This window comes from Mustelus asterias, chromosome 16, assembly GCF_964213995.1.
Source record: "Mustelus asterias chromosome 16, sMusAst1.hap1.1, whole genome shotgun sequence".
Lineage (NCBI taxonomy): Eukaryota > Metazoa > Chordata > Chondrichthyes > Carcharhiniformes > Triakidae > Mustelus > Mustelus asterias.
Genome location: NC_135816.1, coordinates 42,623,320 through 42,647,992, shown reverse-complemented (window position 1 = coordinate 42,647,992; position 24,673 = coordinate 42,623,320). Strand labels below are relative to the sequence as shown.

The following is a 24,673-nucleotide window of genomic DNA, read 5'->3' as shown; positions in this document are numbered from 1 at the left end:
AGAAGTAACTCTACAACTCAAATGATTTGAAATCTCAAATGAATTTATATTTTTAGAACTATTAAATACACAGTTGTTTGAACAATACAAAATGCTGTCAACATCTGTGGGACCGGAAGATCCCGCCACCAGCCAATGGCGAGCCATCTCCGCCACCGGAAAACATGCCTTGTGGCGAGGGGAGGGTGGAGGTGGGGAGATGGGTGGAGGGGGCAGAAAATCCCACCCACCAATTTAGACAGTCAAAATTAATAAATACCCCAAAATGTTTGCCAAATTCTAAGGATTTGATATTCAAATATATGAGCGAACAAATCACACAGTATGTTTATGTTTGAATTCTACATTTGGTTCCTTCCTCAGATCAACTACTTGCAGACAACGTCATGACATTTGTATCAATTCAATTGAGGTATGAGAGTAAAGCTGAGCCTTCATTTTTTAATGTATTGTGGCTAAACTAGAACTCTACAAAGAGCCCAGTTTTTGATCCCATGCCTCTCTGGATCATTCTGAGGCGAATTGTTCTGAGACAGTTTTTTTAGTTTCAGACTAGTTTACTTTTCTTTAAATACTTGCATTTTGGACTTAACCTTTTCTGTGTCGGTTCCATTGATGAGAAACCTCATCCCTTATCTGTACTTGCAACATGCATTCCAACCATGGTAACTAAACACAATCTATAAAAATTGATGAAGGTCCAAAAATGCGATGAAGTCAAAATACAGTCAACAATTCATAAAACATCATTGATTCATGATTTTTTAAATTTATTCTATCATCGGGCATCTGTGATTAGACCAGCATTTGTTGCCCATATCTAATTACCCTTGAGAATGGTGAGCTGCGTTCTTGAACCGCTGCAACACATGTGGTGTAGGTACCCACCCACAGTGCTATTAAGAAGGGAGTTCCAGGATCTTGACCCAGCGACGGTGAAGGAACGGTGAAATAGTTCCAAGTCAGGATGTTGTACGTCTTGGAGGGGAACTTACAGGTGGTGATGCTCCCATGTTGCTGCTCTTGTCCTTTTACATGGTAAAGATCCTGGTTTGGAAGGTGCTGTAAAAAGAGGTTTGATGAGTTGCTGCAGTGCAACTTGTATAAGGTACACACTGCTGCCGTTGTGCGTTGGTGGTGGTGGGACTGAATGTTTAAGGTGGTGAATGGGATGCCAATCAAGGGGGATGCTTGGATGGTGTTGAGCTTCTTAAGTGAGGGGTGAAATGAGTAAAGTTCTGTTCTTATTAAATAGGATTCTAAGACTCACGCTAGTGTTTTGGGATCAATTTCCTGCCAATTTAAACCTACTTTACCTTCTGAAATGTGAAGACAGTAGTTATTTTCAAACAGCAGTGACACCTGGGCTTTCTGATACTGAAACTACAGATTTATCAAAATTATACAGTGCAGAAAAAAGAATTGCGCATGAAGTGTTTTTTGTTGCACAGTGGCAGATATAGGAAATACTGGAGGACATAATCACGGCGGTGGTGGGGTGAGCATATTGCCTCAAGTAACTCCGAACTCTTGATCATATTTTAAAATCCTTTGAAACCAAAAATTATTTATTCTGGAAAGATTCCACAGATTAAAATAATTTTGTTAGTAGTTACAATTGACTCCAACGAATGCGGTGAAATTCTGAACAATTAAAAGAATTGTTGCATATACGCTGGCATCAAATCAGTGTGCACGTCATATTCTAACTGCTCTGTGTGCTTCACATTGGGGAATTAGAACACTAAGGCAGTTTCAGGATAAGGGGTGGCCATCTAAGACTAAGATGATGCGAAATTTCTTCACTTACTTGTGGAAATCTTTGGAATTCTCAATCCTGGGGGGGTTGTGAATTCTCCTTCGTTGAATATATTTAAGCCCATGATGGACAGATTTTTGATCAGTCAGGGAATGAACGGATATGGTGAACAGGCAGGATACTCGAGTTGTGGCTGAAAGTCAGCCACGATCATATTAAATAGTGAAGCAGGCTTGAGGGGCCATAAAATCTACAACTGCTTATACTTACACTTCTTATGTTCATTATTGTGACTGATGTTATGCATTATATATAATAGTAATAGATGCTAAATTGCATACATCAAAAGTATCTTAAGACCTTCTGACCATTAATAATGTAATCAGAAATTGGAAAGGGCTGTTGGCAAAATTACTACGATTTCCTCTCACTTTGTGGAGAATTTGAAGGCACATTCCCAAATCTGACTATTGTTGAGTTAATATTAAAATCCCTCCCTTCTGAGTTGATCTGGCTCCTCACCCAGCTTTCCCTCATTTCATGCAGACATTCTTTTACCTGACCCTCACTTCACATTGATACTCTTGCCACTCCAAATTATTGCCCTCAGATTTCTCTCCCAATTTCACCTCAACCCTTCTCATTGCTCCCATTTCAGACTGGCACCTTATCTCCTATAGTTTATGCTTGCACTGTTCACCCTCCTCCCACACCTCCCAATTCAAGGAGCCAGTGTCCTCCTGTTAGCTGCTCATCACTTCTCTAGATCCTTCCCAGTCCACGTTGCTATCACCATAAGAGATCAAACTGTGCTGCATGCTGTGGGTAAGAATCTTGCAATACTTCTATGAAATGAGAAATTTATGAGCACTGTGTTCTCCTTTGGAGCAGCAGAAGAGTTAGATAAAAATAGAAGCATCAATGAGAGGATGTCAGGCTGGAACCACAAAATTGTCATAGTGGGGGAAGACAGACGCATAATTCTCATTTAAACTACTCTGTCTCTTTTGTTTTACATTAGCACCTCTGGTTGCTGAATGCTTCCCAAGTCCATTTCAGCAAATTGATTAACATGTTAAAATTAAAAAATAATTTTGATCATCACCATCCCCTCAAACTTGAGCATCCCTTCGACTTGGGTATCAGGCCATTTTCATTATTAAAGTTTCACTTGAATTAGTAAGAACTGTGCCAATTTATTGTCTACTCATAAATAAATAATTCCAAATTTGTAATTCTGAAGATATATTTAGCTTGTGTGACCTCTTCAGTTGTATTGGCCCAGATTTTGTGTTAGTAATGACAGCAAAACTGTCAGCATTCACCATCATTACTCCTCTGGAACTGCCAGCAACTTCTGGAGGCCACTTGTGTGCAGTTAAATATAAAAATTCTGAATCCAGTAGTTTTATGCTTCACCGTAGGGTGTGCTCTTGCAACCAAGCAGAACTCACATAACTCACAAAAAGTTTCACTTTTACTCTATTAGCCTGTATAATTCCTTGAAAAAGTTACATCTTGGTGAATGAGGTATAACTGTTTTTAACAGCATACTAAGTTTATAATTACAGTTGAACAGTGTCACTGGTCTTGAACAACTAATCTTGCAACTAATTGTATATTCGTAGAATGTTAAATTTCTCAATTATAAAATACACAAATTTTCAAATTAAGTTTGTTATGTTTCATCTTCTACCTTAATGCCATGCTTATACTTGAGCCATCATTTTTTTCTCTGTAAAATACTCAATCAAAAGTGAAAAATTCCTGGTGTTTTGTCTGTGAGAATACTTCAGTATGGTTAGTTGCTTAATCTGTTTGATGACTTAGGTATGCTGGGTGCCTAGAGATCCCCTTGATTTACGCAGATTTAAATGTTGTGAAAGAGAACATTCTGACTTTTTGATTTGATTTATTATTGTCACATGTATTAATATACAGTGAAAAGTATTGTTTCTTGTGCGCTAAATTGACAAAGCATACCATTCACAGGGAAGGAAAGGAGAGGGTGCAGAATGTAGTGTTACAGTCATAGCTCGAGTGTGGAGATAGATAACTCCAGAGACTTCAAAATCTTTGCGGACAGCTTTCCTTTGAGATCAGCAGCAAGCACTATCATTTCGCCACCTACCGATCATGAAATCCCGACTGCGATCTCATCTTGATTCTCCAAGTCCACTGTATAACTCTCCTTCATGGTTAAAAAAAAGGACCATTTCTCCCCCAGTTTACTTTTTTTAAATGGGAATTAATTGCATTCTTGGTATAGTAATTTACAACTGGATCATTCACATTGCCCCTCTTTTAATCTCGCTCGATGCCTTTCACGTTCATGAATCATAGACCAGTTACAGCATGGAAGGAGACCACTCAGCCCATTGAGCCCACCATGTCTCTCTGCATCCAATTTAACTTTGCAACAGCAATGTTTTCAAAAGTATCTTGGCTGTATCAAATCAGAGCCCATGCAATACCATATTGTGATACATCTTGTTTACCTATTTTCACTCTCATTTTGTAATTGCTTTAGCAAAAGTTGCCATTCATTGTATGAATCCTTCAGACAATTACTCACTTTTCTCAGATAAAACCAAATTACTGCGGATGCCGGAATCTGAAACAAAAACAGAAAAGGCTGGAAAAATCTCAACAGAACATCCAGACTCGCAAATTTAGCTCTATTCTCTCTCAGATGCTGTCAGACTTGCTGAGATTTTCCAGCATTTTCTGTTTCTGACTGACTTTTCTCAGTTCAATTTTAAGATACATGTCACAGTAGAATCATATTTAATGGTGTTAGCATTAATTTGCGTTACCTTAATTCTCACTGTTATCTCTGCTGAAATTATTAACCACTACAGCTCTCTCAACCAAATCTCTTTGAAATTAGTGCAATTCACAAGTTTGAAAATTCTACTTCCCAAATTTTCTTAAGTGAACACAAAAGATTAGCAAAAGAGTTCCATGTACTTAGCCTTTCATTTTCCACTATGTAACACTTCTTAAAATTCTATATCCTATGTATACACATTTGTGTATTCGATTGTATTTTAATGCATGCACTTGATCACATATAGTGCAACAGAGTATTTCAAATAAAGGACGCACTTCAAAGAACCTGTAAATATTTAACCATTTTACAGCTAACATATGTTTAGCACATAGACAGATTGATTTTCAGATAATTTATGCAGGCCGTTCTTTATTTATGGCAATTTCATACCTTGTGGCTCACTCATGATTAGAAATTGATTTCATTGTTCAGTACGTCGTATCTTAGACTGCTCCTTAAGCACTAACTACTGGCAAAAGGTTGACACATTTCAATGATTCCTTTAGAATCTTACACATAAAATTATCTATTTATTCCAGAAACATTTCAGTTCAGATTCTTACAACATTCATATCCAAACTTAAAAGATGAATCTCCATCTTTTTTACTATTAAGAGTTAAGATAATTCTTTTTTTTCAGAAAATTAACAAGTTTTGTACAACATATATATGTAGTTCAGTTTTGTTCACCTCACTCACAACCTGGAAGAGGTTCAGAGTGTTGCAAGACTGGCAGCTAAAAACAAACCCAGTTACCACGATAGGCTTAGAGAGCTATACTCTTAGAGTATAAATTTTAGGAAGACTTGATTGATGTTTTCAAGTATTCAAGATACTGAGGTGTCAATAAGGATAGGCTAATGGACCCAATTTTAACTCATTCAAACCCTAACCATTTGCAGAGACAAAATTGGATAGTTGAATTAGATAGAACCAGGAACATATATAAAAGTTACAATAGTTTAAAACTAGATTAGAGGTTAGAAGGTTACTCTTTTCAGAGTCATCAACATATGGACCAAGTTGGTAGCAGAACTGGCGACTGCAGATTCACTGCAATTATTCAGAATGAAGATGCACAGGTTTCCAGCTATGCCTGGTGAGGAAAAAGACTGGAATTTGGATAATGAAGGTCATGGGTCCTGATTATAACTTCATGATGCACAAAACGTGAAAGCATGCAAAAGTGTATGGGAAACCTAGAATTAAAGTGCAACACATCTGCTTGGCTTTTCAGAATCAGCTGCCACAATATATTTTCACTTCTGGACTACCTGTCCAATAATCAGCAGCAGGCATGATATTAATGGAAAAAAAAGCACAGGAACACGACATTACACTCTTGGATTCTGTCCAGAAGGCAATTTAATAACCTAAGCAGGTCCTACAGTTACATTCTGCTGTGCAAAGCATCCCAACCCCTCACTTTGTCTGCTCCAGCCTACTCTCATTTTACTTTACTCCTCATACCCAATTACCCTTCAGGTGCTCCAATCCTTTTTCTACGCTTGCCTCACATCCCCAGCTTCTTTCACTTCTTTCTTACAGAGGAGAACGTGGAACTTCAGCAGGAGGGAGAAACGTGGGAGTAACCCTCCAAATATATCACAACTGGCTGGGCATAGTGGAACTGATTTTGAAGATAAGTAGAGTTTTGTCATCCCTGGCATTTGGGAGTTGAGAGACAGGCATCCCTCATCTACCGAGTGACTCAATTAAATAAAAGCCATCCATATATCATATAGCACATTGTCATTTCAACTTGGTTTCAACAGCAAGTGAAATAGGATCATCTTCTTAAATGATAACCTGCAGCATTTTTACCTTGCCAGGATGAACTCGTGTTTTATCTCCCTAAGGTCCTCCCACCTGCTGAAGGAATAAGTGGAAACAACCAATGACGATTCCTCAGGAGAGTTCCTCAGGGATGCACCATCACACAAATCAGACAGACCATGCACCAGCTCAAATACTTACACTTCACTGGGACAAGTAAAAGTAGTTAGCTGGGTTTTCAGCTGGAAACCCACACTTCACAAGTGGAGAAGGTGGAGACAGGTACATTGGAGAGTCCACATTAGACAGGGCAGTCCTCTGCATGCCCTGATAATTTGGAACTAGATGCTGTACATCAGGCAGTGTTAATGAAGAAAATTGGTGAACATCAGCAGACCATATGCAATCTGCTGCCACTACACATGTCGAGCATGGTTACGCTCATCATTCTCCCCTCTTTTTATTCCTCCTCTTTCTAGTTGAGTAAGGGAGATTTGAACTCTTCTCATTCTTCCTCCGGCAAAAAACTGAAACCATTGGGAGATCTTGGCTAATGCATATTGAAGGGTGCCTCCAGATCTGTCAACCTGAAGTGTATCTTCAGCATGCCCATGGTCTGTTCAATTAAACATCCTCAGGCTTCAGTTTTGGCATTTCTGATCTACAGTGGGAATCCCTTGTTGTCTAGCAATCAGGCTTTCACTTTGTTACCATCTCCAAAGAGGTCAGAGATCTTGGACTTCCTCAGGATGCATACATCATGGCAGCTGCCTGAGAATCGTATGCATGCTTGCCTATAAAGATATTTTCTGGACTGCAACACCAGCACATTGATGCAGTAAAAACCCTTTCAGTTGATAAATTCTGTTGGTTTTCTAAGGTTGTTCAGATTGCCATGTGTTTGTAATTGATGGCACCCTGTATTTTTGGGAAACCAGCCAGAACCTCAAAGCCTAGCACCCAGTGCTAAAGTTGACAAATTTTATCGACGAAAAACAAGCCTTCAGTCACCCATCTTATGCATTTGTGTATGGTCTGTAACAAACCCTGAAAGAATTAGGAGGCAAAAAGGTTCAGTAAGGTGGTGACTTTTCCAACCAATGTTAACATGTGGCTACGAAGTCTGGCACATTATAGGAAGCTGCTATCCACCATCACCTGGTGTGGCATCCTGAGCCTCCTGGTACACCAGTGTTCAGACATGCCAGGGAAACTGAGCCTCTGCCCATAGATCTTGTGTGACTTCTTCTGAGCAGCACATCCTTGTTGGTTCCCTGTCTGCTGTTCAACTACAATTTGATGATAAACAGGCTACTGCAGGTTGGTCATCTTGGTCCTCTTCCGAGACCGAATCTAAGATGACAGCACAGGCAGCATCCTTCCTGTTGTGATAGTGGAAAACTCCAAAGAGTAACCCCTATACTGTATGATGCGACCTCTCAGCAACAGAACAAACATGATCCCATGAGCAGGTAAGAATGCAGCTGTGAGTACCAAATATTTATTGGCACCTTTACCTGAAATTGCTTCAGTCCCCTTAATTGTCGCTAACTGCAGCAATGATGAAATTGGAGGCCCAATGCTGATTCTCTAAGGGTAATTAGTCACAGAGCAATCAATTCATGTTACAAAAATGGCTTGGAAAACATTATGGTCAGAATATCCCAGCCATTCAAGCTGGCCGGATCTTCCAGTCTGCCAAGAGTGAACCCCTGCTACGTGTTCCCTGGCAGCAGGGGGTGCAAACCACAGAAAACACTGAGAGCAGCAGGACCAGAAGATTCCACTGCCGGCCAATGGCAGGCCACCTCCGCTGCCGCAAAACATGCCGTGGCGAATGTGGAAAATCCGACCCTGCATTTACAAAAACAATTCAAATCTGTAGCTGTTCCTGTTCTCCTGACCAATTCCTGTTCTCCTACCGCATTATGTGGGACAGTCCAGGTTGCCACCCGTCATATTTTACATGCCACTTCTGCCAAAAACATGCCTGAGGGAGGCCATAAAATCCAGTCCTAATGTTCCTGTTATTAGAGATTCACTCTGCAGCTCGCAAACTATCAACATTTTTTCTTCTGGTAACTGAAACTTTTAACCAAACTTTTATCTGCTTTGTAAAGGCATCTTTGTATAAAAATAGTTTAAATCTTTTATTTAAATAACTAATTATCCATTGAGATTAGCAACAGCCAAAATCTCATTTCTCAATTCTTTTCACTAAATAAATATTTTAAGTGGAACTTTATTTTTAAATAATGGGGAAAAAAATTAATATATAGGATCAAGTGACATATTTATATTTTCTGATATTAAATCTTAACCCAGACTATTCCATCACATAACTCCCATAACTGTTATTGATTCAATTACATTAGACAGTATTTGATCTGCTTGATATAATTTTAAACTGCAAGCTAATCCACTTAAGCAAGGACGATAAGAGCAAATGATTCATGTGCATATTTTACCCATTTATTTCTATGACATTAAATTCCCGTTAAAGTATTCAACATCGGTATTTAATCAGCACAAGAGCCACTTATAGCCTTATAATATTTCTAGCAAATGAAAGTTAGTGTTTAATTCTACAGCTCATACGAGTCCCCAACCAAGCACACCTTGACCAAACAGTACACGTTTGGCTCCACTGCTGATGCTAAAATGGATGCTTTTCATTCAGGAGGAGACTGAGAGAGTCTTGGTTTCCAGTTGCCTTTTGATTTCCCCTCACTTTGTAGTACCAAAACGATGTGAAAAAACACCAAGTGTGAACAAAAAAGAAAAATATAAACAATTGAAAGCTGGTATGACATTTATATACACAATTTCTATCCTCAGAAAAATCAAATATATATTTCTATATCTAAAAAGTCATAAGGCAAGATTTGTTCTATCTACTAACAGCATCTACATCCAATATTTATTAAAGTGATATCAAATATGGAGCAAGGAATCCATTTTTTTGCTTTATCACAGGGCTGCACTTGCCCAAATTACCAGTTTTGGTGATTATCTTTTGTACCGGTTTAAGATCAATTGAAAGAAACTTTTTTTTAAAGCTACCATGAAAATATTGGGGGCTGGCGGGGGAGGACATCAGGGCTTGCCCGGAGAGCTTCAGGCGGCCAGCGATCAGGGGGTGGGAGGGTCGGAGTAGCAGCAACGTGGGGTCATGGGGCTGACCAGCCATCAGGAGACCGGCAGGGCAGGGCTTCTGCACATGCGCCGATCTCCGCGCTGACAGATCAGCTCATGTGCAGTGGCCCACTCAGTGCTATGCTGCCGGCCTCTCGGGCAGGAATTATTTTGGGAGAGTCCCAGCCATTGTGTTTTCACCTTAATTGGTGCTAACAATATCTTCAGGAAATCTTTTTTAAAAATCTGTTTTTATCAATTTATTTCATTAAACCAGGACAAAAGGTCATCACCAAAAACGGCTACCAAATTGGAGCACGTGTTCAAAATGAAAATCAAAATCGGTCTTCCAACAGCCTGAAGAAAATAATTAGTCCTTGTTAAAAAAAATCCCTCCTCCCAAGGCAATTAAGGATATCAGCAGTAGAGAGAGAAGAAGTCCTGTCATGTTGGGTATGCACTATGTGGGTAGATTAAAATGTACAACGTTGCTTCTCTGGGTGAACAAATGATTAGTTATTCTGCTTTTATAATGCCATAAATAGAATAAATATCAGCCAGGACAATAAAACACGCTGCCCTTCTTTGAAAAAACATCACTAATTTTTTTTTACAGTGATCTGAACAGACATTTGAGGCTTAATTACTTTAACATCTACTCCAAAGGACAGCACATCTATCAATACAGCCTACCCTCCATTATACTGAGTCAGCTTAGATATGCCCGCAAGAAGTAGAAAGAAACTTTGACCCACATCCTTCTGACCAATCATCAGAGTTTTACCACAAAGTCAAGGTGACCTTCAGACCTACAACTGCTGTACTGATAGCAAAGGAATGAAATCTGAATAAAATCAGTTATTTGAGGATTGCTGAAAAAAGACATGTGTTTTCAAAGCTTTTCATCTTGCAGTCATTAGGACAGATGCTGTTCCCAGCATTAAAGTGCTGTGGGCAACTGTGGGGATTATGGTCAGGTTCCCCCGGCCCCCAGTTGACCTTTTAGCCAGCTGGAGTGGGGAGGCAGAGACTACAGTGCCCTGCAAAATTCAGCCCATTGTGTCCAATTTTGGGCACTGCACTTTCGGAAGGGTGAGAGCATTTTAGAAAGATTGTATAAAAGGTTTACAATAATGGTTCCAGGAATGTGGGGCATCAGTCAGGGCATAGAATCTTAGAAAGAGTCTTAGAACCCCTACAGCACAGAAAGAGGCCATTCGGCCCATCGAGTCTGCACCAACCACAATCCCACCCAGGCCCTATCCCCATATCCCTACATATTTACCCACTAATCCCTCTAACCTACACATCCCAGGACACTAAGGGCAATTTTAGCATGGCCAATCGACCTAACCCGCACATCTTTGGACTGTGGGAGGAAACCGGAGCACCCGGAAGAAACCCACGTAGACACGAGGAGAATGTGCAAACTCCACACAGACAGTGACCCAAGCCGGGAATCGAACCCAGGTCCCTGGAGCTGTGAAGCAGCAGTGCTAACCACTGTGCTACCATGCCGCCCATAGATCATTGAAGGTGGCAGAAGAGGTGGAGAGTGCAGTTAACAAAGCATGTAGTATCCAGAGCTTTAACAGGGGCATAGAGCATAAAAAGCAAGGAGGTTATGCTGAACTTATACAAGACACCATTTAGACCTCGACTGGAATATTGCGTACAGTTTGGGCACCGCACTACAGGAAGGATGTAAATGCATTGGAGAGTGTGCATAAGACGTAAAAGAATGGCTCCAGGGATGAAGAACTTCAGTTATGTGGAGAGGTGTTCTCGTTGGAGAGAAGGTGGCCGAGAGGTGATCTGATAAAGATGTTCAAAATCATGGGAGAAGGCCGGACAGAATAGATGAGGAGAAACGGTTCCTGCTCATAAATGATCAAGAATGACAGAACACAGATTTAAAGTGACTTGTAAAATAAGCAAATGTGATGTGAGAAGAACCTTATTCACACAATGAGTGGTTTGGGACTGGAAATGCAGTGCCTGAAAGTTTGGTGGAGGCAGGGTGATGACTGATTAGAGGAGCTGGGGTTGTTCTCTTTAGAGAAGAGAAAGTTGGAAGGAGATTTGGTGAAGGGGTGCAAAATCAAGAAGGACCTAGATAGTGAGAACCTGTTCTCACTGATGAATGGAAGAAGTGGAGGACACCAATTTAAGGTGACAGCTAATTGAAGTAATGGCGACATTAGGAAGAACATTTTTGCACAGTGGTTAGGTTCTGGAATGAAGACCTTGTGATTAATCTTACCATATTCCATGCTGTAAGTCATCCTACTGAAAATGGGCATGAGAATCATAGAATCCCAACATTGCAGAAAGAGGCCATTTGGTCCATCAGGCCTGCACTGACAACAATCCCATCTAGGGCTATACCCGTAACCCCATGTAATTACCCTGCTAATCCCCCTGACTCTAAGGGGCAATTTAGCATGGCCAATCCACCTAACCCGCACATCTTTGACTGTGGGAGGAAACTGGAGCACCTGCAGGAAACCCACGCACTCATGGGGACTCCATACAGACAGTCATCCAAGGTCACAATTGAACCTGGCATTGTGAGGCAGCAGTGCTGACCACTATGCCACCCTTAAATTTATTTATTAGTGTCATAAGTAGACTTACTTTAACACTGCAATGAATTTACTGTGAAAATCCCTGAGTCAACACACTCTGGTGCCTGTTCAGATGCACTGAGGGAGAATTTAGCATCTAACTAGTATGTCTTTCAGATTGTGGGAGGAAACCAAAGCAGCTGGAGGAAACCCATGCAGACACAGGAAGAATGTGCGGAGTCTGCACAGACAGTGAACCAAACCAGGAATTGAACCCGGGTCCCTGGCGCTGTGAGGCAGCAGTGTTAACCAATGTGCCGACCTAAATGACAACAATATTATTGCACATGGGAAGGACAATTTTATCGACACACAATTATTCTTTTGGAGGGTAATTTTTCTGTAAACTTTGGGGTTTGCTTTCAAAGCAGCCCTCTCATGGCTTTTATTTGGAATGAAAACAAACGTAGAGCATACAAGATAAATTGACATCAGAGGCAGGTTGGTCACAATCACTTTTATATCACCAACCATATCTACAAGCCCTAGCAATGACCAGGCGAAATTACCTCCATTGTCTCCTGGTCAACACAGGTGGAGTTCAGAGTCAAGCCATTTTCTGTAAGATCACCTATAGCCAATAATAATAACAGAGACCATGTAATGGAGACTAAACTAGCAGTGGCAAACAAGGCCATCTCCTCCCTCATTGGTTATGCTTCCCTTGTCTTGTAGCTAAGATTGGGATCATCTGTAGTGTCAGCCACTCTACTCTCTCAGATGTATCAAAAATGAATGATTTATTGCTCAGTATTTTCATTTACTTTTTTTAATGATTATGAACTGCAGAAGGACAAAGCTGCCCACTTTTGTATGTCACAAAATATAGTGCATCATTGGCGACATTCATATGATCATCCTGCATCGCTTCCTGTGTGTTGGTAACAAAGCATGCAGCTTGCACCCCAAGGGTGCTGGAGTGAATTGCTGAGTTAAATTGTAAGGTTAACCAATTTTTTAAGACACTCTTCCTAACATTTCCTTCTTTGGCTGAATGTCAATTTCCCTTTAATTACATCCCTGCGAAACACTTTAGGACATTTTTCGATACAAAAAGCAATATACAAGTACAAATTGTTATTGTAAAACATGATGGCGCACAAAAAGTCAAGGAAGTGTGCAGTTTTTCTTGTATGAATGACAGTTCACCATGTTGCACAATCATTGAATTTAGACATTTCTCTATGCAGAATTGTATAAAAACAGTTTCAGATAGCAATTTTATCCCACATTTATTCCATGCTGTTTTGTGTGCATATACACCAAATTGTAAGATGGTATTAAAGCCTTTGGATGGGGAGCAATAAACATTCACAGGTTCTAAATACACACTTTTTGGCATACTTTAGACAGGTATTTGCGATTTTCTCTAGGAATTTTCAGTGTAGTATTATTACCTTTGCACCTTCCTTCGGGTCTGCCACTTCCACTTTTGCAGTCAGATCCACTGAGTGTTGCAGAGAATAATGACCCTGCCAGGTATCTCCTGCCAAATCTTTTGAACAATTCTTCTCTGGGGAAAATGTTATGGAGTAGTATTCAGGGCAAGTCTCTTTACTGCACATGTCATCGTTTCTAGGGCATCATCACATATACACCCTTGCTCTTTTTGGATTGCTATGAAATAGTATCAATATTTAAAACTCTTCTTCAGTTCATATAAAATGAGAATTAAATTCAGGGAATTTATTAACTTGAATTTTGAAATGGTGCTTTCATTTCTTTGATTAATGTATTTCACTTGTAATTTATAAAGGGGACTTTAAGTAAGTCCTTTGCTGAAGCTCATTTACCATCGTCTCAATAACCTATAAGATCTCAGTATTATACAAAAGGTAATCAGGTCATTAAGGTAATGTAAGATGCCTAAATTAAATGATTACGCAACTTGTAAACTGCCATTCATCCATATAGGAAAAATTGCACACTGTATTGAATTTTTTGTGCACCATCAGTTTTACAAAACAACCTATACTTGTATAGTGCTTCTTATACAGAAAAAATGTCGAAAAGAATTTCACAGGTGGAATCAGGGAAAAATTAACATTGAGCCAAAGATGATGCTAGGAAGGGTGACTAAAAAAAATTGTGTTTTTACACTAGGTTGGGAGGTGTGAACTGACTCCTTTTTGTCCCCACTCCTGGGTTGGTTATAAGAGTTGATTTTTATTTAATGTGAAATTGCCAATTCAGTATGTACTTAACTGTGCCTCATAAGAACTAAGCCAGTCAGGCTCCTAAACAATTAAACTCAGGTAAAGATGCAGAAAAAATTAACTATAGGCTTAAAATGTACAAATATGTGCAACTATCCACTAATGCAAAAGTCACACACACACACAACCTACTTTTACCCCTCTAAGCACGCAAAAGAAGAAACAAAACTCTGCAGAACATATTGAAACTTGGCCAAGTGAAACTTAAAGTCTGAAAAATATATATTTTTCATAGATTGTCCAGATGCTTGTTTACAGTTGAATGATCACTTTTCACAGCTACTAGCACTTGAGTTTCTCACTGGGACAGTGTTTGATTCTCTTTTCTCTCAGAGACAGTGGTGTTGATTCAGAGTTGTCCTTTACAAAATCTGGGTTTGCAGCAATGAGGTCTTCTGGTGGGTTTTCAAATCATAAACCACTCAGCTTTGATAAGAGAGGTTTCAGAGAATGAGGAGGTAAGGTGCCTGTGGCAGTCTCGCTCTGCTTATTCATTAAAATCCAATATATTTTACACCAAAAAGCTTGGCCAGGTAACCCATTCATCTGGCCTTACCTTAGCCACTGTCTCAGAGCTTTGTAGACTTGATGTCTCCAGAAAGCACCTTGTGTCCTTCACAAATGCAACATAGTCGCTTCTATAGGGCAGTGTCCTTTGCTTAACAAAAGTGTTATTTTCAAAAAGTTCAATACATGTTATAATTTAATATCCTATATATCACATCTACATATTTGTTAAATCGCACAATTTAATGGTGATTGTAGTGTGGAATGAGAGTGAGGAGAAAAAAATATCATTTAATACTTACTGCACCACTGAAAAATCCCCTTTGTAAATGCAAACTCACAGGAGTCATTTGACAGTTGCATAAGCATATGCGCAAGTTGTTTTGGGGCAAGTTGTATGTTGTGGTAGGGGCAGCCGTGTCAATGACGATGACTAGCCCCTTGGTGCTCATTAGTACTATCATCATTGAATCTCCCACCATCAACCACCTGGAGTTTGTTATTGACCAGAAACTTAATTCTACCAGCCACGTAAATACTATGGCGACATGAGCAAGTCAGAAGGTGTGAATTCTGTGTTAAGTGACTCACTTCTTGACTTCCCAAAGTCTGCCCATCATCTACAAGGCACAAGGAAGGAGTATGACAGAATGCCCTCCCCACTTGCTTAGATGAGTGCAACCATCCAACAACACAAGAACTTCAACATCATCTCGGACAAGCAGCCACATGATCAGCACTCCAACCACCACATTAAACTGATGCTCCCTCCGGCACCTGCACAAAGTGGCAGCAGTGTGTACCATTTATATCAGGCTTATAAAACCTTCTCGTGTGAGGGGTGGCACTTATGCCTCACAGTGCCAGGGACCCAGATTTGATTCCTGGCTTGGGTCACTGTCTGTACAGAATTTGCATGTTCTCCCTGTGTCTGTGTGAGTTTCCTCCGAGTGCTCCGATTTCCTCCCACAGTCCAAAAGACGTGCTGGTTAGGTGCATTGCCAATGCTAAATTCTCCTTCAGTGTACCCGAACAGACGGCGGAGTGTGGCGACTAGGGGATTTTTACAGTAACTTCATTGCAATGTTAATGTAAGCCTACTTGTGAACTAGCAAATAAAGTTTAAACTTTATTTCAATTTTTTTCTCATGGGATTTTCCAGCCACGCTCGCTCTGAAACTGAAAAATCCCGCCCAAGGTCAACGGACGTTTCGATGGTCCGTCCCTTGTCTGTTCCAATTCCCATGGCAGGCAGGACGGTAAAATTCAGGTCAGTAGGCGCATTGGAACATCATAGATTTGTAAAAGGCAGATCATGCTTGAGTAACCTAACTGGATATTATCCTGAAGTAACAGAAGGTTGATGAAGAGAAGGTAATGGATGTTGTCATAACCTCATATTGCTGCCACCACTAAGACTGCCTATTTCCAGCTCCACAACATCGCCTGACTTCACTCTCGTCTCAGCTCATCTGCTCCTGTAACCCTCATTCATGCCTTCACTATTTTTAGACTCAAATATTCCAAAGCACCCCTGCTGAGTCTCATATTCTACCCTCCATAAATTCAAGATCATCCAAAATCCTGCTGCCTGTACCTTAACTTGCAGCAAGTCCTGTTCCCCTATCACCCATACACTTGCTGACTTACATTGGCTCCAGATGAAGTAACATCTTCACTTTGAAATTTTCTCCGTGGACCTACCGCTCACTACCTTTGTAATTTCCTCCAGCCCCACAGCCTTCAAGGAATCTTCACTCGTTTACTTCTGGCCTCTTGAGCATTCCTAATTATAAGTGTTTCAGTCGCTCCTCTTGAGCCAAGTGTTTGAAAATCTGACCTAATGCCTTCTAATGAGGCTCGGTGTCACACTTTGTTCTGGAATGCTCCTGTGAAGCACCTTGGGATATTTCAATACATTAAAGGCGCTACATAAATAGGATTGTTTCCGTCTACGTGGATTTAGAAAATACATTTGACCAAATACCACATTAAAGGTTGGTTAATAAAATCAATACTCATAGAAACCCTGCAGTGCAGAAGGAAGCCATTCGGCCCATCGAGCCTGCATCGACAACAATTCTACCAGACCCTATCTCTGTAACTCCACGTATTTACCCTGTTAAACCCCCGGACACTAAGGAACAATTTAGCATGGCCAATCCACCTAACTGCACATCTTTGGACTGTTGGAGGAAACTGGAGTACCTGGAGGAAACCCAAACGGACAAGGCGAGAACATGCAAACTCCACACAGATAGTCACTAGAGGCCGGAATTGAACCCAGGTTCCTGGCGCTGTGAGGCAGTAGTACTAACCACTGAAGGTCAGTGTCAGTTTGGATTTTTTAAAAATTGGCTTAAGGACAGAAAACAGCAAGTTGCAGTAAACTGATTTTTCAACTGGAGGATGGCAGACAGTTTCCATGCTGGAACCACTGATGTATATAAATTGATATATTAAAATGACTTTAATATTGGAATAGAGATTAAAACTTTAAATTTTGTTGATGATACCAAACTCTATTAAAGACCATTAATTATGACCTCGAAAAGTGGTGCATTTCTCATCATGAATATAATGATCCCCAATTCTTCGAAAGCAACTAATTATTAAAATTAATATGCTGATAGGTGAGAATGTAGCACAAATCTCACCATCTTTCTTTTCATTCATATTCATTAATGCCATTGTGCGCTACAAACTGTATGCACTCACATAAATCTTTTTCCGGGAGATATTTTAGTACTGTTAGCTGCAAAAGCTGCCATTCCTTTGGGTACACTAATACCTATAGTGTTTCAAAAGAAATGTACCTGCAACTTGAACCACTGGAAATGTTAAATGTTTAGTTAAAATATAATGGAACACAAGTTTACCTAATTAAAATATTAGTGACTGGAGGCCAGTGACGTCATTTATATAAATGACATAGATGACTATGTGGGAGGTTAAGATCAATAAGTTTGCCGATGACACAAAGATTGGCCAGGTGGTTAACAGTGAGGTGGAGTGTCTTGGGTTACAGGAAGATATAGACACGATGGTCAAATAGGCGAATAAATGGCAGATGGAATTTAACCCTGAAAAGTGTGAGGTGATGCACTTTGGAAGGAGTAATTTGACAAAGGAAGTATACTATGAAAGGTCTGACACTGGGAAGTTCCAAAGAACAAAGAAACCTTGGTGTGTTTGTTCGTAGTTCTCTGAAGGCGGAAAGGCAGGTTAATAGGGTGGTGAAAAAGGCATATGGCACATTCATCTTTATCAATCGTGGTATAGATTACAAAAACAGAGAGGTCATGATGGAGTTGTACAGGACTTTGGTGAGGCCACAGCTGAAGTTCTGTGTGCATTATAGGAAGGGCATGGAGGGGGTGCAGAGGAGATTCACCAGGATGTTGCCTGGGATGGAACATTTAAGTTATAAAGAGAGGTTGGATGGGCTTGGGTTATTTTCTCTGGAGCAAAGAAGACTGGGGGACGTCTGATTGAGGTGCTCAAGATTATGAGGGGCATGGGCAGGTGGATAGGGAGCAGCTGTTTTCCTTAGTTGAAGGATCAGTTACGAGGGGACACAAGTTAAAAGTGAGGGGTGGGAGGTTTACGGGGGGGGATTTGAGGAAAAACTCTTTTACTCAGAGGGTGGTGACGGTCTGGAATGCACTGCCTGGAAGGGTGGTGGAGGTGGGATGCCTCACATCCTTTAAAAAGTACCTGGATGAGTACTTGGCATGCCATAACATTCAAGGCTATGGGCCAAGTGTTGGCAAGTGGGATTAGGTGGGCAGGTCAGGGTCTTTCATGCGTTGGTGCAGACTCGATGGGCCGAAGGGCTTCTTCTGCACTGTAGGGTTCTGTGATATCTGATCAACTCACATTTCCCAAGAATAATCTGAAATGAAAAACAAAACTGAAAGGGCTCACGTTTGGATTTAAATTCATCGTTCCTTAAAGCTGAATTTCAATACAGTCACACTAATACCGTGATATTGCAAATACAGTTTCCCGACTTACTCCGGATTGGATCTATTGTTCCTTCTAGAACTACAGGTAGCATGCCTTCCTGCTGTCACCAGTCATGATGCATGAAATCAGAACTTGGTTGGGCTCTAACATCAAAAACATTGAAATAAATTATGAAAGGAATAATTTATTGCATCTGGTGAATGGTTGAGTCCTAAGTCTATCGCTGCTAAAGAATGTTTTGTCTTAAAATAAGACAAAACCACTCTTGAAAAGTGTTGAAGCATCAGCAAATAAGTACAGCATGATGCATAACAGTTATTTACTGCAAGGCTAAACTAAACATATAAAATGCAATGGGAAGCTTTTATGTTCCTTCATTTTATAGATAATGTTGTCTTGTTTCTCCATAGCTTACGCTGAACAACAAGACTTGGGAACATAAAAACAAATACATTTAACTCAGATTTGTAGGGTGGGATTCTCCCATAAAAATTCTAATGCCGAATTCACGTAAAAACTGGAGTAAATCACGCTGGTTTCTTCAGTGGGAGTTTAAAAGAGAACCTCCCACACTCTGTGCACTGCTGAGTGTACTACCATGAATCACGGTAAAATGCTGGTGGCAGGGCCTATCCCCGCTGGAGAGGCCGGCAGCATCGTGTTGAGTGGGCCACTGCGCATGCACCAATCTGTCAGCACCAAGATACACAGTGGCCCCTGTCTGCTGGCCCCCCCAAACATGCCCGAGCCCAGCCCCGAAAGCCCCCTCCCCCCACCCCAGCCTGCCTCGATCTCACTGCAGTCCCGACCCCCCCCACCCTGATGGACAATAGCTAAACTTCCACCCTTCCCCACTGATCCCGACTGTAGAGTGACAGATGGTGTAACCATATACTCACTGCTTTCCTCCTCTTTCTCCACTACAACCATTCCCTTTGCCTTTATTCTCTCTGATACTCAAGGATGGTGAATGCCTAGATGAAGAAAAATTGTAACTCAATCTAATGCCACCTGCTCAGATAATGACACTGTGTACTTGAGGGTAAGTATAGATGAGGAATCAACACATGGTGAGTCATGAGTAGCCCGCAGCCAGGGTTAGCTTCATAGAGACTGAGATAACAAATGAGTTCTGCAGAGGACTCAGATAAATCTTTGATGGGACAACTGATAGGCATGCATACAGAAGTTTGATGCAATTTTTGGCCTGCCAGAAAGTTTGTTGTTTCTGTCGAGGAGTTTGGGCCCAACTCGACACAGAGCTTTGCGCAGAGCTTGGACGTCATCACCTCCAGTGTGAAAGTGGTGGCCAACTCCATGAGGGCAATTAGAGCTAATCAGAATGAAGCATCTGACAGCTGATCCTCACCTTCCAGTGAAGCACACACAAGTGCTACAGTGGAACTCAGACGGAAGTCATGAAACCTTAGTTTGTCGTCTTGCAAATTCAGACTGTTGCCAAGACAGATTCAAATACTGGTCATCAAGAGGTTTTCAGGGATTCACAGCAGTCCAGCAATGTCATCCAGCAGATTAATCGATTGCTGAGGCCACACCCCAAGAAAACGGCAGTCGCTTTTGTGCAGCATGAACCCAATGTCCTCTTTCTTGGGATGACAGCAATCATACTCACCCCCACTGCCACTCCATCAATGCCCTTGCCTATGGAAAGCCAGCTCACTGCCATACATGCTGAGGTAATGTAGTGCGAACTTCAGTGTGCAGAGTTACTCAAGGATGTCCAACATAGACCATCTGCGGTCTCCCCCAGTAAAAGTCAGCAGTGTTCCACCTCCTATTCTGCAGCCATTAAGGTGTCATTATATAGAAACAACAGGACAGTCAAAGGCACCCACAGGACAGACACTAAGTAAAAGCATCAAATAATTAGTTAAGTATTGTGTTTATTACTGGATGCATTGTTGCATGAAGTTGGCATAAAATGGTTGTTTGGCTATGGCTTCTATTTTAGGAATATGGCCAAGAGGATGCTTTGGTGATCTGTAAATGGGGGATGATGAGGCATAGGATCAATAGATAATACAGATATGGGGCTGTATTCATGCAAACAGGAATCTAATGAGGCACTTGTGGACAGTCCATCCATTTGAATATACCATCGCCTCCTCCCATCCTCCTCCTCCTGCAATTATTCTCCTCCTCTTGAGATTATCACCATATCTATGATGTCTAGGGCTGCATCCTCATGATTACCGGCATGTGGAGAACACAGCTCACCCCACAAATCAGAACACCCACTCTGTCAAATACAAGAGGGCTCTTTCAGAGCAGTTAAGGCAGTGGAACCACTACTTCAGCACTCCAATCGTCAATTAGGTTTCTAGTGGCTTTCAAAGTGTACATCTGGTGGCACGGTAGCACAGTGGTTCGCTGCCTCACAGTGCCAGTGATCCAGGTTCAATTCTAGCCTTGGGTGACTTTCTGTGTGCAGTTTGCACGTTCTCCTTGTCTCTGCATGGGTTTCCTCCTGGTACTCCAGTTTCCTCCCACAGTCCAAAAGATCATAGAAATCATAGAAACCCTACAGTGCAGAAGGAGGCCATTCGGCCCATCGAGTCTGCACCGACCACAAACCCACCCAGGCCCTACCCTCACAAATTTACCCGCTAATCCCTCTAACCTACACATCCCAGGGCTCTAAGGGGCAATTTTAACCTGGCCAATCAACCTAACCCGCACATCTTTGGATGTGCAGGTTAGAGGGGTAAATTCGTGGGGTTACAGGAAAGGGCCTGGGTGGGAAGCTCTGACAGAGTCGGTGCAGACTTGATGGACCAAATGCTTCCTTCTACACTATAGAGATTCTATGATTAAACATATGAATGCATTAAATCATAGAATCATACAGTGCTGAAGGAGGCCATTCGGTCCATCGAGTCTGCACCGACCACAATCCCACCCAGGCCCTATCCCCATAACTCCATTTATCCTAGCTAGGCCTCCTGACAGTGAGGGGTAATTTAGCATGGCCAACCCGCCTAATCCACACATCTTTGGACTGTGGGAGGAAATCTGAGGGGAGCCATCAGCCAGGCCTAGAGTGGATAGCCCTTCTTGCCCAGTAGCCACCCTTTCTGGAGGATGAAAAATGGTTGAATGAATGATAGGTGTAACATGAACTCATCATGACTGCTGCCAGGGCAGTGGGCATTCATCAGCATGATGTGCTTGGCCTAGTCACACTCCCAAGTGCACACTGAGCAAGTTGCAGTAGCCTCAGCATTGAGATGCAATACCTGTAAAGCCACATCTGTACAATTGATGACATTAAAGTGAAATAATCCAGCATCCTGGCAAAGTCAAATCCTTACTCTGTTTGCATCTCCCTGTTCAAAGAGAATACAATTAATTCCCCTTTCCTGGTATACAGAGCCTCTGTCAACTCTCTGACACAGCAATGAGCAGCAAAGAGGGAAATGCTAGCTATGTTACTGGTACCAGCCTGGAAAGATCTTTTACACAGAAGTTGAGGGGCATGGTCACCTTCATCACCACTGGCAGTGTTGTCTTCGCAAGGTTGAAAGACTTGGCAGTGATCTGCGAGCATCTCCAAGTATGAACTGCAGTTGATGAAAACGTTGCTCTGGCCTTAGGTGGAGATTTAAAAAAATTACTCCTGGAAGATTCAAGTTGGATAAAGCCTCCTGCTGAGACTCCTCATTCTCCCACCCCTCCCTCAGCAAGCAACTTATCTTCTCATTTTCTGCCTCTATATAATTTTCCTCTCATGCTGTAGCCCAAGGGAACTGCGACAATAGCATCCATAAATGGTAGCAAATGATGTGCCCACAACCCTTGCACTAATATTAATACCTTCCCTACTTGCAGCACCTCTCCCTACAGTCTTCACCAAAGGTGGTCAACTTCTCAAAATACCCAGCACTTCCACATACTCAAAAAGAACCAGTAAAGGAGCAATAAGCAACCAACCTCCAACTTGTTGATGACTGCTTTGAATAGCATTTGTTGGGGAGGACATCTGTGCTGCTGAATGCATGTTCACTTGTGTATATTTAAGAGAGAGCCAAGAGTGGTGAGGTTCAAAATGGCAATACTACAATAAATTAAGGTTAGACACTGACTGACATTACAACCTGCATACTTCTCGTGCACTCTCAGCATGCCTGTGCTAATGCCTTCACCAAGATGGTGTACAGCATGGGCTGCACCAGATGTGAGTGGAAGCAGTAACCATTTTTCTATTAAATCAATACCCGTAACACCAAAACTACCAATGCTACAAAGTCAAATTTTGCAACCATTGTCATTCCTCAGAGCATGAACATCGTAGTGTTTGTTCCATGAGGCCACAGATCTCTGTGATGACGCTCTTGGTAATGTGCAACCTCCTCGTGCATTGCTCTTGGGTCATATGAGTGTACAAATAATCATGTCAGATGTAGGTCCCCAACAGAATCCCACAGCCAATCACTCCCTTTCTACTGGTGACTCTCATAATGTTTCCAGTAAGGTACAATACTGACTCTTTTTAGGGGAAGTCCTCAGAGAATTTCCAGACAGAATGTTGATAGAATGTTGGTGAATTGTCCCAGAGTCTCCCAACCCACATTAAAAATCCTCTTTAAATGCAGTTCAGTCAGTCAGTCTCCACCAGCAAGTGAACAGCGAAAGCTGTGAGTAGCTTCAAGTAGCAACTGAAAACTTCACCAATGACCTATTTCATGTTTATTCGGCTGGTCACTGTTACAGAAAAATGGTTTGTGCCCTGTTAAATGAGCTTTAGGAGCCAATTTAATTCATGATCAGAGCTTAATCATCTCCAGGGTGTCACTCCGTGTACAATGAAACTCCTTTGTCAATATGGCATCTTGAGCAAATGCTGGGCTAACCAGATCCTGCAATTCAAGGCACCATCTTAGCCACCTCGGAAATCCTTCTGCACCTAAACTACAATAGGGAAAGTAGTCCACACTTACTTTTATCATTAGGAGTAGGTGTCCCATTGCACATATGATTTGCTAGTATTCTAAATGTAGTGAAATTATTCCACATGGACATTAGGCAATTACCTCCATATGTTACTTCTAAACATTTTGCAATCTTGAAACAATTATTTTTCTATTTTTTAAAGCAATCGCCAATATTAATATAAACTTTAAATACATACAGATGACCAAATCCTTAAAATATAAATTACTCCACCTTATATGTTTTGGGCACCATTCTTCAAAGATGTTCCGACCAACAAAATATGCAAGGAATACCAAGCAACAATCAGAGTACTATCTGTTCATTTAAGAGACATTTTAGTGGCTGTGGGCCAAGTCTCCATGGGTTCAGGAAACCCTGATGTGGAGATGCCGGCGTTGGACTGGGGTAAACACAGTAAGAAGTTTAACAACACCAGGTTAAAGTCCAACAGATTTATTTGGAAGCAAAAGCCACACAAGCTTTCGGAGCTCCAAGCCCCTTCTTCAGGTGAGTGGGAATTCTGTTCACAACAGGGCATATAAAGACACAGACTCAATTTAGCATCTTTGTAGAAACTTGATGTCTGTGTCGATATGCGCGTTCTTGGAGATCCTCTCCACTTGGAGCCGGCAGTTTGCGGTTCCCACTCACTCCCACTCACCTGAAGAAGGGGCTTGGAGCTCCGAAAGCTTGTGTGGCTTTTGCTACCAAATAAACCCGTTGGACTTTAACCTGGTGTTGTTAAACTTCTTACTTCAGGAAACCCATCAGGCAAAGGAAAGCAAGAATGTCTAGATTCATCAGGTGGATATTTTTCCAGCAATCTTGTGAGCTAGGAGGAGCAAAAGCCCATCAAACCAACCTGCTTTCCTTTCTGCAATTGAAAAATCGCTCCATA

At 41.4% G+C, this 24,673-nt stretch overlaps 1 protein-coding gene across 5 annotated transcripts in view; it reads right to left on the bottom strand.

Annotated features, from left to right (window-relative positions):
- LOC144505132 (protein phosphatase 3 catalytic subunit alpha-like) overlaps nucleotides 1–24,673 on the bottom strand; it is a 342,133-nt gene that overhangs the window by 269,653 nt on the left and 47,807 nt on the right. For 3 of the 5 annotated variants that reach the window (XM_078231022.1, XM_078231021.1, XM_078231024.1), the window contains exon 2: nucleotides 4,335–4,373. The exons of the other annotated variants lie outside the window; for them this stretch is intronic. In XM_078231022.1, coding sequence (XP_078087148.1) covers nucleotides 4,335–4,373 — 39 coding nt within the window. The remainder of the gene's footprint in view (nucleotides 1–4,334; nucleotides 4,374–24,673) is intronic. 5 annotated transcript variants of the gene reach the window in all.